The 13,951-nt window shown below is 37.4% G+C and overlaps 1 protein-coding gene across 2 annotated transcripts; it reads left to right on the plus strand.

The window, feature by feature from the left end:
- Nucleotides 1-9,753: 9,753 nt before the first annotated feature.
- Nucleotides 9,754-12,934, plus strand: LOC114752767 (SEC12-like protein 2). Of its 2 annotated transcripts, XM_028941470.1 has the most exons (7): nucleotides 9,768-9,986; nucleotides 10,136-10,235; nucleotides 11,697-11,772; nucleotides 11,855-11,975; nucleotides 12,097-12,213; nucleotides 12,303-12,370; nucleotides 12,648-12,934. In XM_028941470.1, the coding sequence occupies exons 1-7, from the start codon at nucleotides 9,928-9,930 to the stop codon at nucleotides 12,755-12,757; spliced, it is 651 nt and encodes a 216-aa protein (XP_028797303.1). In that variant the 5' UTR covers nucleotides 9,768-9,927; the 3' UTR covers nucleotides 12,758-12,934. The 2 variants fall into 2 exon arrangements, with proteins under 2 accessions (XP_028797302.1, XP_028797303.1); XM_028941469.1 differs by lacking the exon at nucleotides 12,648-12,934 and having other exon boundaries at nucleotides 9,754-9,827; nucleotides 9,895-9,986; nucleotides 12,097-12,305.
- Nucleotides 12,935-13,951: the final 1,017 nt, after the last annotated feature.

Consider the following 13,951-nt stretch of genomic DNA (forward strand, 5'->3'; position numbering starts at 1 on the left):
ATCCTAATGGTAACAACAATGGTGGTAATGAGAGAGGGGGCAATGGACATAATGGGGAGCATGACAGAATAGGAGAGAATAATGGAGATAACCCTAGAAGAAGAACTATTAGGGAAGCCACTACTTCTGATGCAAATTATGATCCTTTTAATGTTGCATGCCCTAATGTTGATGTTAATTTTGAGATTAAAGGTCCACTGCTTAATAATTTGCCTAAATTTTATGGTTTGACAGGTGAGGACCCGTACAAACATCTGAAATCTCTCTCTATGGTATGTGCTAGCATGAAGCCGGTTGGGGCTGATCTGGATGAGGTTCTTTGGAAGGTATTCCACTTATCTCTGGAGGGCAAAGCACGAGAATGGTACATGAGCTTGCCTAGTTATATGGCAGATGCTTACCATAACTGGAACAACCTTAGAAAAGCATTCTTGGAGAAGTATTTCCCTGCTTCCCGGACTTCTACATTGAGAAAAGAGATCTACTCTGCAAAGCAAGATTATGATGAGTCACTTTATGACTACTGGAACCGTTTTCAGGACTTGCTTTCTAGATGTCCACACCATCAGATTCCAGATGAGCAGTTAGTCCAATACTTTTATGATGGACTTAAGACCCAAGATAAGGGGATGTTGGATGCTGCTTCTGGGGGTTCTCTTATTGATTTAACTGCTGAGGAGGCATGGGAACTTATCAAGAAAATGGCATTGAACCATCAACAGTATAGCATCAGGGAGTCTAAAAATGTCAATGCAATGCATACTAATCCTTCTTCAGTCCACATTCCTCAATTGGACACATTCACTTCTCAAATTGCTGCTTTGACTACACAGTTGAATAAGCTTGCATCTCACACTCCCCCTGTTGACACTCGGACTCCTAATTCTATGGAGATGACTGCACCTAGTTGTGAGCATTGTAATTCTGTTATGCACATCTCTGCTGCTTGCCCTCATAGATATGAGGAAGTTTCTGCCATGTATCAAGGAAGGGCCAATCAATCCAAGCAATGGAACCCATACTCAAACACATATAATGAAGGATGGAAAGCTCATCCAAATTTCCGATGGGGAGGAGGTGACAATAGGCAGGTTCAAGAAGGGTTTCAAGGGAATATGGTTCCTCAAGGGCAATCTTACTATGGAGGGTTACAAGGAGAATCTTCTAGAGCCATGTCTACCCCACAGCAATCACAGTCTAAGGATGATGAGCGGTTCTCTCGAATACTCAAGGGCATTGAGGCAATGACTGAGCACATATCTAAGTCTGAAGCTAAATCTGAAGCTAGATTTGCAGCCCTAGAGAATAGGATGGAGCAATGGGAAACTAGAACCTCTAATTTGACTTCTTATGTCACTAAGTTGTCAAATGGTGTGAGTGAACAGCAAGCTAAGGCTAGTGGTTCAATGCCTTCCAACACGGTGATAAATCCTAAATCTTTGAATGCAATTACATTGAGAAGCGGTAAGGAAATTGGTGCTAAGACAGTGCAATTCAAAGATGATGAAGAGGGTGAAGAACCGGTTGATGAAGAGATAGAAGTTGAGTCTCCTCCTTCTAAAACCACTCAAGACATTCCCAAGGCCACTCAAGAGACCTCCATTCAATCCAAAGAGCCAATAGAGAAAGGATCATCTTCCAAAGGTGATGAGGTAAATATTTCTGACTTGCCTTTTCCTCATTCATATCTCATGAGTAAGAAAGTTGTTGAAAAGAAAGATAATGATGAGCTTTTTGAAATGTTTAGCAAACTTGAGGTTAATGTGCCATTACTTGATTTGATTAAGAAGATGCCTAAGTGTGCTAAGTTTCTGAAAGATCTATGTACAAACAAGAGGAAGTATAGGCATAGTGAGAGAATCCAACTGGGGTCTAGTGTTAGTGCTATCTTCAAGCCACAGCTGCCTATTAAGTGTAAAGACCCGGGTTCCTACACTATTCCCTGTACCATAGGCAAAACAAACATTTCACATGCCTTACTAGACTTAGGTGCAGCCATAAATGTTATGCCTACCTCTGTCTATGAGAGTTTGGGTATTCATGCCTTGAAAGACACCAGTGTTGTGCTAGGTCTAGCTGATAGGACTGTGAGACATCCTAAGGGCTTTCTTGAGGATGTTCTTGTGCAAGTGAAGGGTCTTGTGTTCCCAGCTGACTTTTATGTGCTAGATATGACTGATGAGATTAAAGCCGATAGCACTTTGATTCTAGGAAGACCTTTTCTTAGAACAGCCCAAACCATAATTAATGTGAAAGACGGGGTCATTACCATGGGTTTTGGGGACCAACAGATTACCTTCAACATTTCTGATGCTATGAGTCAAGGTTATGCAGATTGCTCTTACTTGGGTGTTAATTTGATTGATTGTGCTGTTAATGATGTTGATGATTTGCATGAATCTGAGATGCATGAACATGACTGGTATGGTGAGATTGTTGAGCATGATGATGCATTTACTTGTTTATCTACCCCTCATTCTTCTTCTTTTTGCTCATGTTATGGTGACGTGGTGTGTGTTAACTGTTTAGAAGTTGATCACCTCCTTTCCATCTCTCATGATTTTGATGCATCATCTTGTCTTAACTGTGATTCTGCCTTGAACATTACACTTGATGATAGCCTTGAGAAAGGCGAGTTTGTTGATTTTGCAGGTAACTGATGATAAAGGAGCTGTTACACAAGCTACACCGATAGCTTCTCCTTTGAGTGGTGCTGGAACATTAGAAGAGGCTAGCAAAAGATTGCTACTCACTTAGTCACTTCTAATCCCACTCTTCCTTGTGATTTACTTGATGTTTCTGTTGATAAAATTGATACCGATCCTTCTTTTTGTAGGTCATCCAAGAATGGCACTGAGTTGGGAAGTGGAGGACATACACATCATGATGAGCTTATATCTCCTTCCCTAAGCCATATGGACATGCCACTTGCATTGAATGCACTTGACATAAAAGAATTAGTTCCTTCTGTTGTGCAACCTCCTGATTTAGAACTGAAACCCCTCCCCTCTAATTTGAAATATGTCTTTCTTGCTGCTGATTTTAAATTGCCTGTTATTATTTCCAGTTCTTTGAGTAGTTCTGAAGAAGAAAGATTGATTTCTGTATTGAAGAGTCATAAAGGGGCTATAGGATGGTCTTTAGGGGATATTCCGGGGATTAATCCCTCAGTTTGCACACACAGGATCCTTTTGAATGAAGGGTCCAAGCCAGTTAGGCAACCACAGAGGAGACTGAATCCTCTCATTCTGGATGTGGTTAAGAAGGAAGTCTCAAAGTTGTTGAGTGCTGGGATCATCTATCCCATATCAGACAGTGAGTGGGTAAGTCCGGTACAAGTAGTACCAAAGAAGAGCGGTATCACAGTAGTGAGAAATGAAAATGATGAACTGATTCCAACTAGGGTTCAAAATGCTTGGAGAGTGTGTATAGACTATAGGAAGTTGAATGATGCTACGAGAAAGGACCACTTTCCATTACCTTTTATAGATCAGATGTTGGAAAGAATTTCAGGAAAGTCTCACTATTGTTTTCTTGACGGTTTTTCTGGCTATTTTCAGGTACCTATCGCTCCTGAAGATCAGGACAAGACTACCTTCACATGCCCTTTTGGTACCTTTGCTTATCGAAGGATGCCATTTGGGTTGTGTAACGCTCCAGGCACCTTTCAAAGGTGTATGATGGCGATATTTAGTGATCTTCTAGAGCAAAACATGGAAGTTTTTATGGATGACTTCACTGTTTATGGTGAGAGTTTTGATGAGTGCTTGAATAGCCTAGAACAGGCTCTTGAGAGGTGTATTGATAAGAAATTGGTTTTAAACTTTGAAAAGTGTCATTTCATGGTTGATAGAGGGATAGTCCTAGGTCACCTCATCTCCCAAAAGGGGATTGAGGTTGATAGGGCCAAAATTGAAGTTATTTCATCCCTTCCTTATCCTACTTGTTTAAAGGATTTGAGGTCTTTCTTAGGACATGCAGGTTTCTATCGGCGCTTTATTAAGGATTTTAGTAAAGTTGCTCTGCCTCTTTCTACCTTATTGAAAAAGATACTGAATTTAAATTTGATGATAAGTGTAGACATGCTTTTGACACTTTGAAATCTATGCTTGTTTCACCTCCTATTCTCACTGCACCTAACTGGAATTTACATTTTGAGTTGTCTTGTGATGCTTCTAACTTTGCAGTAGGTGCCATGCTTGGACAGAAGGAGGAGAAACAGTCTAGAGTCATCGCATATGCCTCCAAGACGCTTGATTCCGCTCAAGTGAATTATACCACTACGGAGAAGGAACTATTTGCTATTATTTTTGCTTTGGATAAGTTTAGACAGTATCTTATAAACTCTCGAGTGGTTGTTTTTACAGATCATGCAGCGGTTCGGTACCTATTTAAGAAGCCTCAGTCTAAACCTAGACTGCTGAGATGGGCTTTGCTGCTACAGGAGTTTGATATCGAGATTAGAGATCGAGCTGGAGCAGAGAATCATGTAGCTGACCACCTTAGTCGGTTACCTGAAGGCACACAGGGAGTTGACTCTTCTGATCTTGTTATTGACTCATTTCCTGATTCTGCACTTTTTGCCTTGGCTGTTCATGAGCCTTGGTACTCTAATATAGTTAATTATCTTGTCACTGACCTTATACCTCCTTCTATGTCTAAATTTCAGATTGATAAGCTGAAGAGGGAGGCAAGATACTATATCTGGGATGCTCCAATCCTGTGGAAGCAATGCAGTGACCAGATCATCAGACGCTGTGTTCCAAATAATGAGATCCACTCTATCCTTACCTTTGCACATTCTTTATCTTGTGGGGGGCATTTTAGTGCTAATAGGACTGCTAGGAGGGTTTTAGAGTGTGGTTTTTATTGGCCTTCTCTATTTAAGGATGCTTATTCTTTCTGCAAGTCTTGTGATAAGTGTCAGAGGTTTGGGAGTTTGGGTAGGAAGCATGAGATGCCTCTAAGACCTATGCATTTTTGTGAAATCTTTGATGTGTGGGGCATGGATTTTATGGGTCCCTTCCCTTCGTCTTTTGGATTTTCATACATATTACTTGCAGTAGATTATGTGTCTAGATGGGTAGAGGCAGTGCCAACTAGGAAAGATGATGCTTCTACTGTTGCCAAGTTCTTACGTTCTCATATCTTTTGCAGGTATGGCATTCCAAGAGCAATCATCAGTGACCAAGGAACACACTTCTGCAACAGGACCATCAAGTCTCTATTGGCTAAACATGGAGTCAATCACAAGCTGGCCACTCCTTATCACCCTCAGACGAATGGGTTAGCTGAAGTCTCTAACCGGGAAGTGAAACGAATACTTGAGAAGATCGTGAAACCATCCCGTAAGGACTGGAGTGAAAGGCTTGAGGAAGCTCTTTGGGCTTACAGGACTGCCTACAAGACCCCTATAGGCATGTCCCCCTTCCGGTTGCTCTATGGCAAGGCTTGCCATCTACCTATGGAGATCGAGCACAAATCTTATTGGGCAATCAAGGCATGTGATGCAGATCTCGAATCTTCACTTGTCAATCGGAAGATGCAACTCCAAGAACTTGAAGAAATGAGACTTGAGTCCTACGACAATGCCAGAATCTACAAAGACAAGCTGAAAATGATTCATGACAAACAGATTCTGAGGAAGCAGTTTTATGAAGGTGACAAGGTTCTAAAGTTTAAAGCCCGGTTGAAGCTGATGCCCGGGAAGTTTGTCACCAAGTGGGAAGGTCCGTTTAGAGTTACTAAAGTATATCCCTTTGGCACGGTAGAGCTCGTAGATGAGGAGACCGGTATAACTTCACAAGTCAACGGCCATCTACTGAAGCACTACCATGAGAATCACAGACCTCCCTGATCACCCGGTTGTTCCCTTCCACCCTACTCTTTTACTTTATGTTGTATTGCTGGTGATATCTGTTTGCTGAGATAGTTAGGAGTAAGTGTGGGGGAGGGAACTTTTCCAGTAGCTGTAGTTGTAGCTGTTTATTTCTGTTTAGTAGTTGTTTGTTTTGTTTCCTCTTGATTCTGCCATCTCTTCTGATCACTTGATTTATACTTGTCTATTTTCATTTCACATTATCTTAACATTGAGGACAATGTATTGATCAAGTGTGGGGGAGGGATTGTTGTTGAGTTGTTGAGCTTTCTTTTAAAAAAAAAAAAATTTTGGATTTGCTCCTGTTTCCTAAGTATTGCTGCTATAATTGCTCTCTTCTCTGCCTTATTGGTTGATTTCTGAATTGCATCGCATGATTTGAGAGTGATTCTTGCTTGGGAATTTTGCTGCTAGTTTCTGTGTCCTCCTATTTTCATTCGCCTCAGTGTTTTGCACTGCTGTATGGGCGAGTTGCTGTTCTCTCTGTTGCTGACTTGACTTTTGTAATCCTTGGGCATCTCTTTTAAAATCTTTTTGCACAATGCTTGTGAATGTTGCACGGCTGAGTTTGATTGCATTTGATTTAAGTGATTTCTGTTCTTAGTTGATTAGCATAGTAGAATGCCTTTGGTGCAGTGTTATTAACCTTGTTTCATAGCTTGATACTTAAGGAGGAAACATCTTGGAGAAAGCCTTGATGGAAGGATTGTTGAGCCATATATTTTCTCATCTTGTGTGATTTTCACCTAGTTTTGGTTAACCTCTAGAACTTGTCTAGATTCTTTTTCAAAGCTGCATTAATACCTAGGTTTGTGAAGATGATAGGGGCATTCATTTCTAAACCTTTACCCAAACACAAACCACTTCATTTAACCTTTGTTCACCCCTTTGAGCCTTCACTTTCATTCCATTCAGTACTTTTAAGCAAGTGTTTTGCATGAGTTATCTGATTTTTCATTTTGAAAAGTACATCATTAAAGTCAATATCTTTGCCTTCTTGAGTTTGGATGCAAAAAAAAAAAGAAAAAAAAAGAAATAGAAAAAAAAGGCAAGAAAGAGAAGAAAATGTTTAGAAAAGCCAAAGAAAGAAAGTTAAAAAAAAAAAAAAGAGAAAATAAGTTGCAACAAAAGAATAAATTTGAAATAAGGCATTCCATGGTGGTTTGAAGAGCAAAGATTTCTGTTTCAAAAGGTTAAAATCTGCACTTTGGTGTTGTTTTATGATTGTACTTTAGCTCACTTTGAGTTGATACTTATTACTCATGCATTTCACTTGCTAGTTCATTTCATTCATTTGACCTTGTTTTCCAACATTACAACCCTTCAAGTCCCCTTGATCATGAATCTAAGGTATGTTAGTGGTGGAGATATTAGAATTTCTACAAGCTTATGGTAGGTGCTAATCTAGGTGGATTGAGTGAAATTTTTTCCATTTGAGAGATGAGTGAAACACTTGTACCCTATGTGAGCTCTATTATGTTTCTCTTCTTTTATCCTGCTATGTTTCTTGTGTTAATTTCTTTGCACTGAAGTATTCTATGATTGTTGATTAATTAAGAATAAAGGTTGCTTGAGTTAATTGCACATTCATGCTTAGTTAGTTTTATGTTTGCTTGCATTGAGTCTCTCTATTGGATTCTTCTTTAATGAATTTTGCCCAGGAGTGCAAAAGGCTAAGTGTGGGGGAGTTGACAAACTCAATTATTTTTATATATTTTGGTATCTTTTATATGAGTTTTGTCAGCTTAATTAGTCTTTTTTGCCTTAATTGATTTATTTTGTTTTATTTTGAATTATTATTTTATAGGGGCAAAATTGTCATGTTTTGATTTAATTATGATTAATTGATTTTTAAGGACAATTAATGCTACCTTATCCTTGAATTTTGCTTGCAGGTTCTTGGAAGATTCAAAAATAAAAAAATAAAAAAAAAAAAGAAAAAAAATTAAATTAAAAAAAAAAAATAATAATAATAAGTTGGGGGCAAAACGTTGCGTTTTGCCCCAACCTAATAATCATCATCTCCAGCGAACGGGGAGAGCGCGCCGAAAACACACACGAAACAGAGCAAGCGGGCGGCCGAACGAAAACAGAGAAGGCGCACGCGAAGGAGGGGACCGGCGCTGAGGTCCAGAGAGCCGACGGCGCAACACGAAGAACCATTCATCATCTTCTCCGTTGAACCTTCCTGGTGGCAGGGGGCGCTCGACGGAGACACACACACGCACTGGGAGGCGCGGCTGGAGGAATACACGCAGAAACGGAGAACAGGAGGCGGCGGCTGAGAGAAGGAAATAACGAGAGAGACGCACACACGAAGCTGAACACGACGTCGAGCGAGCTGGAGGCAGACACACGGGCTGGACGAAACAGAGAGGAGACCCGGAAGCTACACACGCGGACGCCGAAGGAGGATAAAACGAAACAGAGACCTGGACAGCGCGAGCTTGACGACGGGGAAAGGATTCACGCTGTTGTTCTTCCATGGCTGACTGCAAAATTCTGAATATGACATTTTTTATGGCAAACCGAGGCTAGAATTTATAATTCTCTAATTCAACAATAATGGCAGGAGCTTGGATCATCAAAGGGGAGTTTTAGTTGCTTTAATTTCCTACTCAATAATTGTTTAACAATTCCTAGGTCTTAGGATAGTTTTTCTGATTATTGGGATAATTGTATTGCTTAATCTGATTTATTATTTGGGGATTATTGTGACTGAATTATTGCTTAGTATTTGACATTGGGCTGTTTATAGTTTTGATCTCAATTATAATGTTGTGGTTATGACATTTGTATTGATTTTGGAATTAATATATTGTGATTTTCTAAGGTGGCTTAGAATTTTGGATCATATAGTCTCTTGCTAGCTTTAATTCTGTTATTTTGGATTTAAGAGTTCTAATTAAGCATTGGTTTTTAGCATCCTTAATCCCATTTTACTATTCTGGTTGCAGTTAGTAAGTTGGGATTTTAGGAAAATATTTTGTGGCAACTCGAGGTGGCTCGGTTGTTGGATCAAAAGCTTAATTATAATTCTTAATTCATTGTTTTTAACTCCCACATCTTTTAGAGTGATGATTGCCTGCGTTGTTGAATTGGAGGATTGATTTTTATCAGTGTTATTTGTGTGTCTCATTTTCATTTCTTTAATCTCCATTCATTTTAATTACTTTTATATAAAAAAACAAAAAAAAAGTATTTTAATTTCAATTTGATTCGTAGTATTTAATTAACAGCTTTTCAAAATCAAAAATCTCTTTTTATAGTTTAGGTTACTTGCATTCATTTACTAGGGTTTAATTTCGTTTTCGGCTCCTCAAAGTGAAACGACCCGAGTTTTGCACTATATTGCATTAATTCGGTTAATTTTTGGAGTAACCCCAAAGCGACAATTAAGGGCAGTTCAACTTCAAGTGGCGCCGTTGCCGGGGATCGAACCCGGGTCGTCCGCGTGACAGGCGGAAATACTTACCACTATACTTCAACATACCTCTTTGCTTCAAACCAATTGGGTATAGAGTATACACATAGCACATGTCTACCATGTCCCTAAAATTGAATTTAATTAGGAGAACGAATGAAGTTCATATCAAACTCTTGAGCCTCCACCACCTGGTCAAAAAGGCTCTGTTAACATTTTTTTATGTTAATATCTTGAACAGAAAAAAAAAAAGTGCTATTACGTTCTCTTGTTTCTATTAATTCTTGAACAATTTTGGATTTATTATAATTTGTATAAGAAGGATTTTGTATTTTTATTATTGGAATATTTGGTGGATGGAACAAAGGTTAGAACTTCGTAGCAACATGAAAGTTTTGTGGTGATATGGAACTTGGAAGATTTAGTTAGAGCTGAATGCTTGTGTTTTCAGGGTGTTTCCTTATCTTTAGATGCCTTATGAGCAAGAATTTTGTTTCAAGCTTCATTTGACAAACCAAGTACAAGGTATGGAGTGTCTGTTTTGATAAAGGATTGGCATGCTATATGATTTTCTGATTTTGGTGCAGTACAGGATGGCAATCTGAGGGTTTTCAAGTGGCCTAGCATGAAAATTATTCTCAATGAGACTAAGGCTTATTCAACAGTAAAAGACTTACATTTCAGGTTTGTTGTTTAGCAATATTATGGAGATTTTACTTTTTAATTGAATACTACAAAGAAAAGAAGAAAAGGTTCTCGGAAGCAAGAAAAGAGAAGTTCTGTTTTATCGTTGATGAGGGTTTCCCTTATAATCTGATTTCATTGTCTTGCAGCTCTGATGGTAAACTGCTTGTCTCTTTAGGAAGTGGTGGCCCGTGCAGAGTTTGGGATGTTTCCTTATCAACGGTCCTAACTTCCATGTCAAGTAAAAATGTGAGCAATTTATTGTCACTTACAGAAAGAATGTTAAGTTGACTATAGGGTTTAAATTAATGCGAGTGACATTGGGTATAATATGAACTGCACACCACTATTGGCAATGAGTAAGTAATGAAATGTGGAATCTATAAATTAAATATTAAATAATTGGTAGAATGAAAACATGTGCAGTCTCTGCTTTTTGAAGGCTGAATAATTTATGATACTTCAAAATTATATGTTACAAAACTATATAATTATTGTTAGTGATGCTAATTTTTTATGGTCTTGTCATCATTTCCTGTGGAGCATCATTGCTCTCCAGTATCTACTAATTGATTGGTAGATAGCTTTACAAGGTAAGTTAGAAGAAGGTGATCTTTCATAGTTGTCTTTTCTGACTACTGCATCAGATGGAAGTGATTTGTACATCAACACATAACAAACAACTGGTGTTTTGATCAGAAGTATTCTAACTACCTCATCTGACTGACATATACTCCTTGGCTAGGCATCTGTCTGTTTCTTATCTTCGCATTCCTCAATTCTGGAGTGATGTTGCTTACACACACACACACACACGGACTGGACTTGTTAATTGATACTAAAAAGAGCATAAGATCATCAAGCGACTTTGAGAAACAAAGAGAATCAATATCCAATGGTAGAGCGGGTGATTATACAAGTCATTGATATCAAGATAAGATATAAAATTTACCACATGCTATATTATCCACCAGTCATGAATATCTAGCTCATTAAGCTCTGTCGAATATGTGGGAGACCAAATTATTAGTTAAATGAAAAGCAAGAAAGGATAGGATGAAAGAAAACTGATGGCATATATCAAGAGAATAGTTACTAGTACCTTCGATTCTTAATATAAGAGCTGGTTGACCAAATTGAGCAGATTAAGAAAAATAGTTAAGTTAGTTATTTGTAATAAATAAGTATTGTATTTTTTAAAATATTCTTGCTAATCAAGTATATTGGTGAGAATTACTATTATTATAAGGACCAACTTGGAAAAAAATAGATAAATATAAGAGACAAAGTGAATTGAGGTCTTATAATTAGAACCAAAATAAAAGTTAAACAAGCTGTTATATTAAGGACCGGAAGTAGTATGAAATTTAAAAAAAAAAAAAACCTTACATTCTGTGACACATCTTTCATCTCATGTCACACGTATGACGTATATGTATCCTAATTGTAGCCAAACTGTTTAAGAAGTATTATGGAATATCCCTGATGTATCTGCATAGAAATGATAGTTATAATCATCGAGATCTAGCCAAAATGTACTAGAAGGTTTTAATCCCCCCCCGCCCCACCGTTACACTGGTCAATGGGTAATGTTCTGAACTGCATTCATTGACCATAAGACAGTATAGTGCTTTAGATCATCCTTTTTTCAGTAATCATCTGACTTTTCAGTATTTGTGTCGTAATCATATTTTGTTAACTACCATGCAGGGTGAGGTTTTTAGCTCTTGCAGATTTTCTCGATTTAACGATAGGACCCATGTCTTGTATATTGCTGCCATGACAGGTATATGCTCACTGGATTAGAAGTAATCTAAGGGTAGTCATGTTTAATTTAATTGAAAACTATTTTATTGCTGGATATATAGACAAAGGCGGGAGCATTCTGACATTGGATGCAAAAACTGGGGCAAGGATTGGTTCGAAGCATATTATTCGTGATGCAATCTCTGCATTTAATGTCTCAACTGATGGAAAGTTAGTTGCATGGTAAGTAATCTGATACGTCTTTTCTAGTGGTCAATAAAGATAGGTTAAAAAAGATAAAACAGGAGTGTGCGTGAAACTTGTCCAGAACTTATCTATTCTGTTTTGGTGGGTTGACATGCAGTGGAACACCTTCAGGAGACATTGTGATCGTGAATTCGACAAATATGCAGATTCTTTCAATCATTAAAAAGGCTCACCTTGGCATAGTAACTGCGTTAGCTTTCTCCAACGATTCAAGGTTTGAAACCAATATATTGTTACTGTTTTTACTTGGAACTAGAAGTTTGCATATAGAAAGTTACTGATGGCTTTGACTCTTGAGTACAGGGTGTTGGCTTCTGTATCCTTTGATTCAAGTGCAAGGGTTACTGTAATTGAGGAGAAGCAGAAAAGTGGTATGTGCATATTTAAAATTAAAGTAGCTTGATAACTGAATCAAGTCCCTGGTTCTGTTATACGATTACTGTAAATGGGTCTCGCATGTTTTGGTTAATCTTTCATGAAACCAAATATTAGTTTAGAGTACTTATCCAACTGCACAACTTGATGCGCTGAACTTTTAGTGGTTTCTTTTCAAGCCTAACTTCTCAAAAGGGTTGTTGGAAAGTCTTAGATTTACGGCTGTTGAGACTTTCATGATCATTATTAATACGTGTGTTAATTTCTTTTCAGGAGGATTGAGCTTATGGATTGCTGTACTCATCATCATACTCGCAATAGCTGCCTACTTCCTGAGACCTCAAGGCATTGACAAGTTGGGGTTATCTTTTCTTCGAAATTGACCTGTAATGTTAGCTAAAAAGGTCTGTAAATGTAACAGCATGGTTTCTATGCATGTTTGATTTTGGGGATGTAGATATCTTTTTGAGTTCACATCATATTGAGTGATGTACTTCAGAACTCCCTTAACTTGTTTATAGGTAATAACATAATCAGAATTATCACTTACAATTGTTAAATTCAGTAAGACTAAGTTGTAATTTCAATAAGAACTAATAAAAATTTTAAAAAGGGCACCTTTAATGAATTATTTAAAACCCCCTCATATGACAGCATTTGCGCCATTTGGAGGGGCTGCTGGAAGAACTTGTGGCACTATCTGTAAGTCTCAGTTGAAATTTAACTAACTATCATGAAAAGTATTGATTTTATAATAGTTATTACTCCTCTGGTTTTTTTTTAATAAAATCTAATTGTTAAGTTGATTTTGATCTTAAATATAAAACATATTTTTATATTTATTAATTTTTTTAAAAAATTATTCATATTAATACTCTTTTAATCATAATCAAGTATGAGAGAGAGAGATTATATTAAGAAAAATGGTTATGGTATGGTGTTTTGGGGAAAAAAATACATGTTATATTTTTTATAATTAACTAATTTACCAGCTCAAAAAAAATTATTTAACTTTCTTAATCTAATCAAATTAGTTAAATAGATCTTATGCGAAAGATCGGAGGAGTATTATAGTGCTTATCTTTGCAGTAGTAGAGTCTAATTGATTTAGAGAAAGTGTGATTATAAAATCATTATTGGTTTATTGAGTCGTATTTATGCTCAAGTCACCGCAAGAAAATTTTAGACAGACGAGAGAGATAAATGGAGAAGGCAAGGAGACAAAATGGCGTATAGAGTAAAGGGAGGAACGAGCAGAGAGATGGTGGGGAGAGTAAGGATAGCAATTTGAAAAATACCATAAATTCATTAAATTGTTAGACTTCCAAATTTAGTTTTTCTCTCTGACAGTGTAGATATCTTGCTTGCCCTGCTTTTTATTGGATAATTGAATTATATGTGAAATCAAGTAGTTTGACTAATCTCTACGTAAATCTAAAGAACTTGTCAAAATGATAAGATAGGGTGAAAAACCTAACAGCAACCATTAATATTTATAACGATATGGATTACCATTGCTAGCACGATTTCAAATTAATTTTTTATTTTCTTTTGTTTTGGTACACAAAGTAGAATAA

The sequence above is a fragment of the Neltuma alba genome, unplaced genomic scaffold (assembly GCF_004799145.2).
Source record: "Neltuma alba isolate B1F8T4 unplaced genomic scaffold, ASM479914v2 tig00007537_pilon, whole genome shotgun sequence".
Taxonomy (NCBI): domain Eukaryota; kingdom Viridiplantae; phylum Streptophyta; class Magnoliopsida; order Fabales; family Fabaceae; genus Neltuma; species Neltuma alba.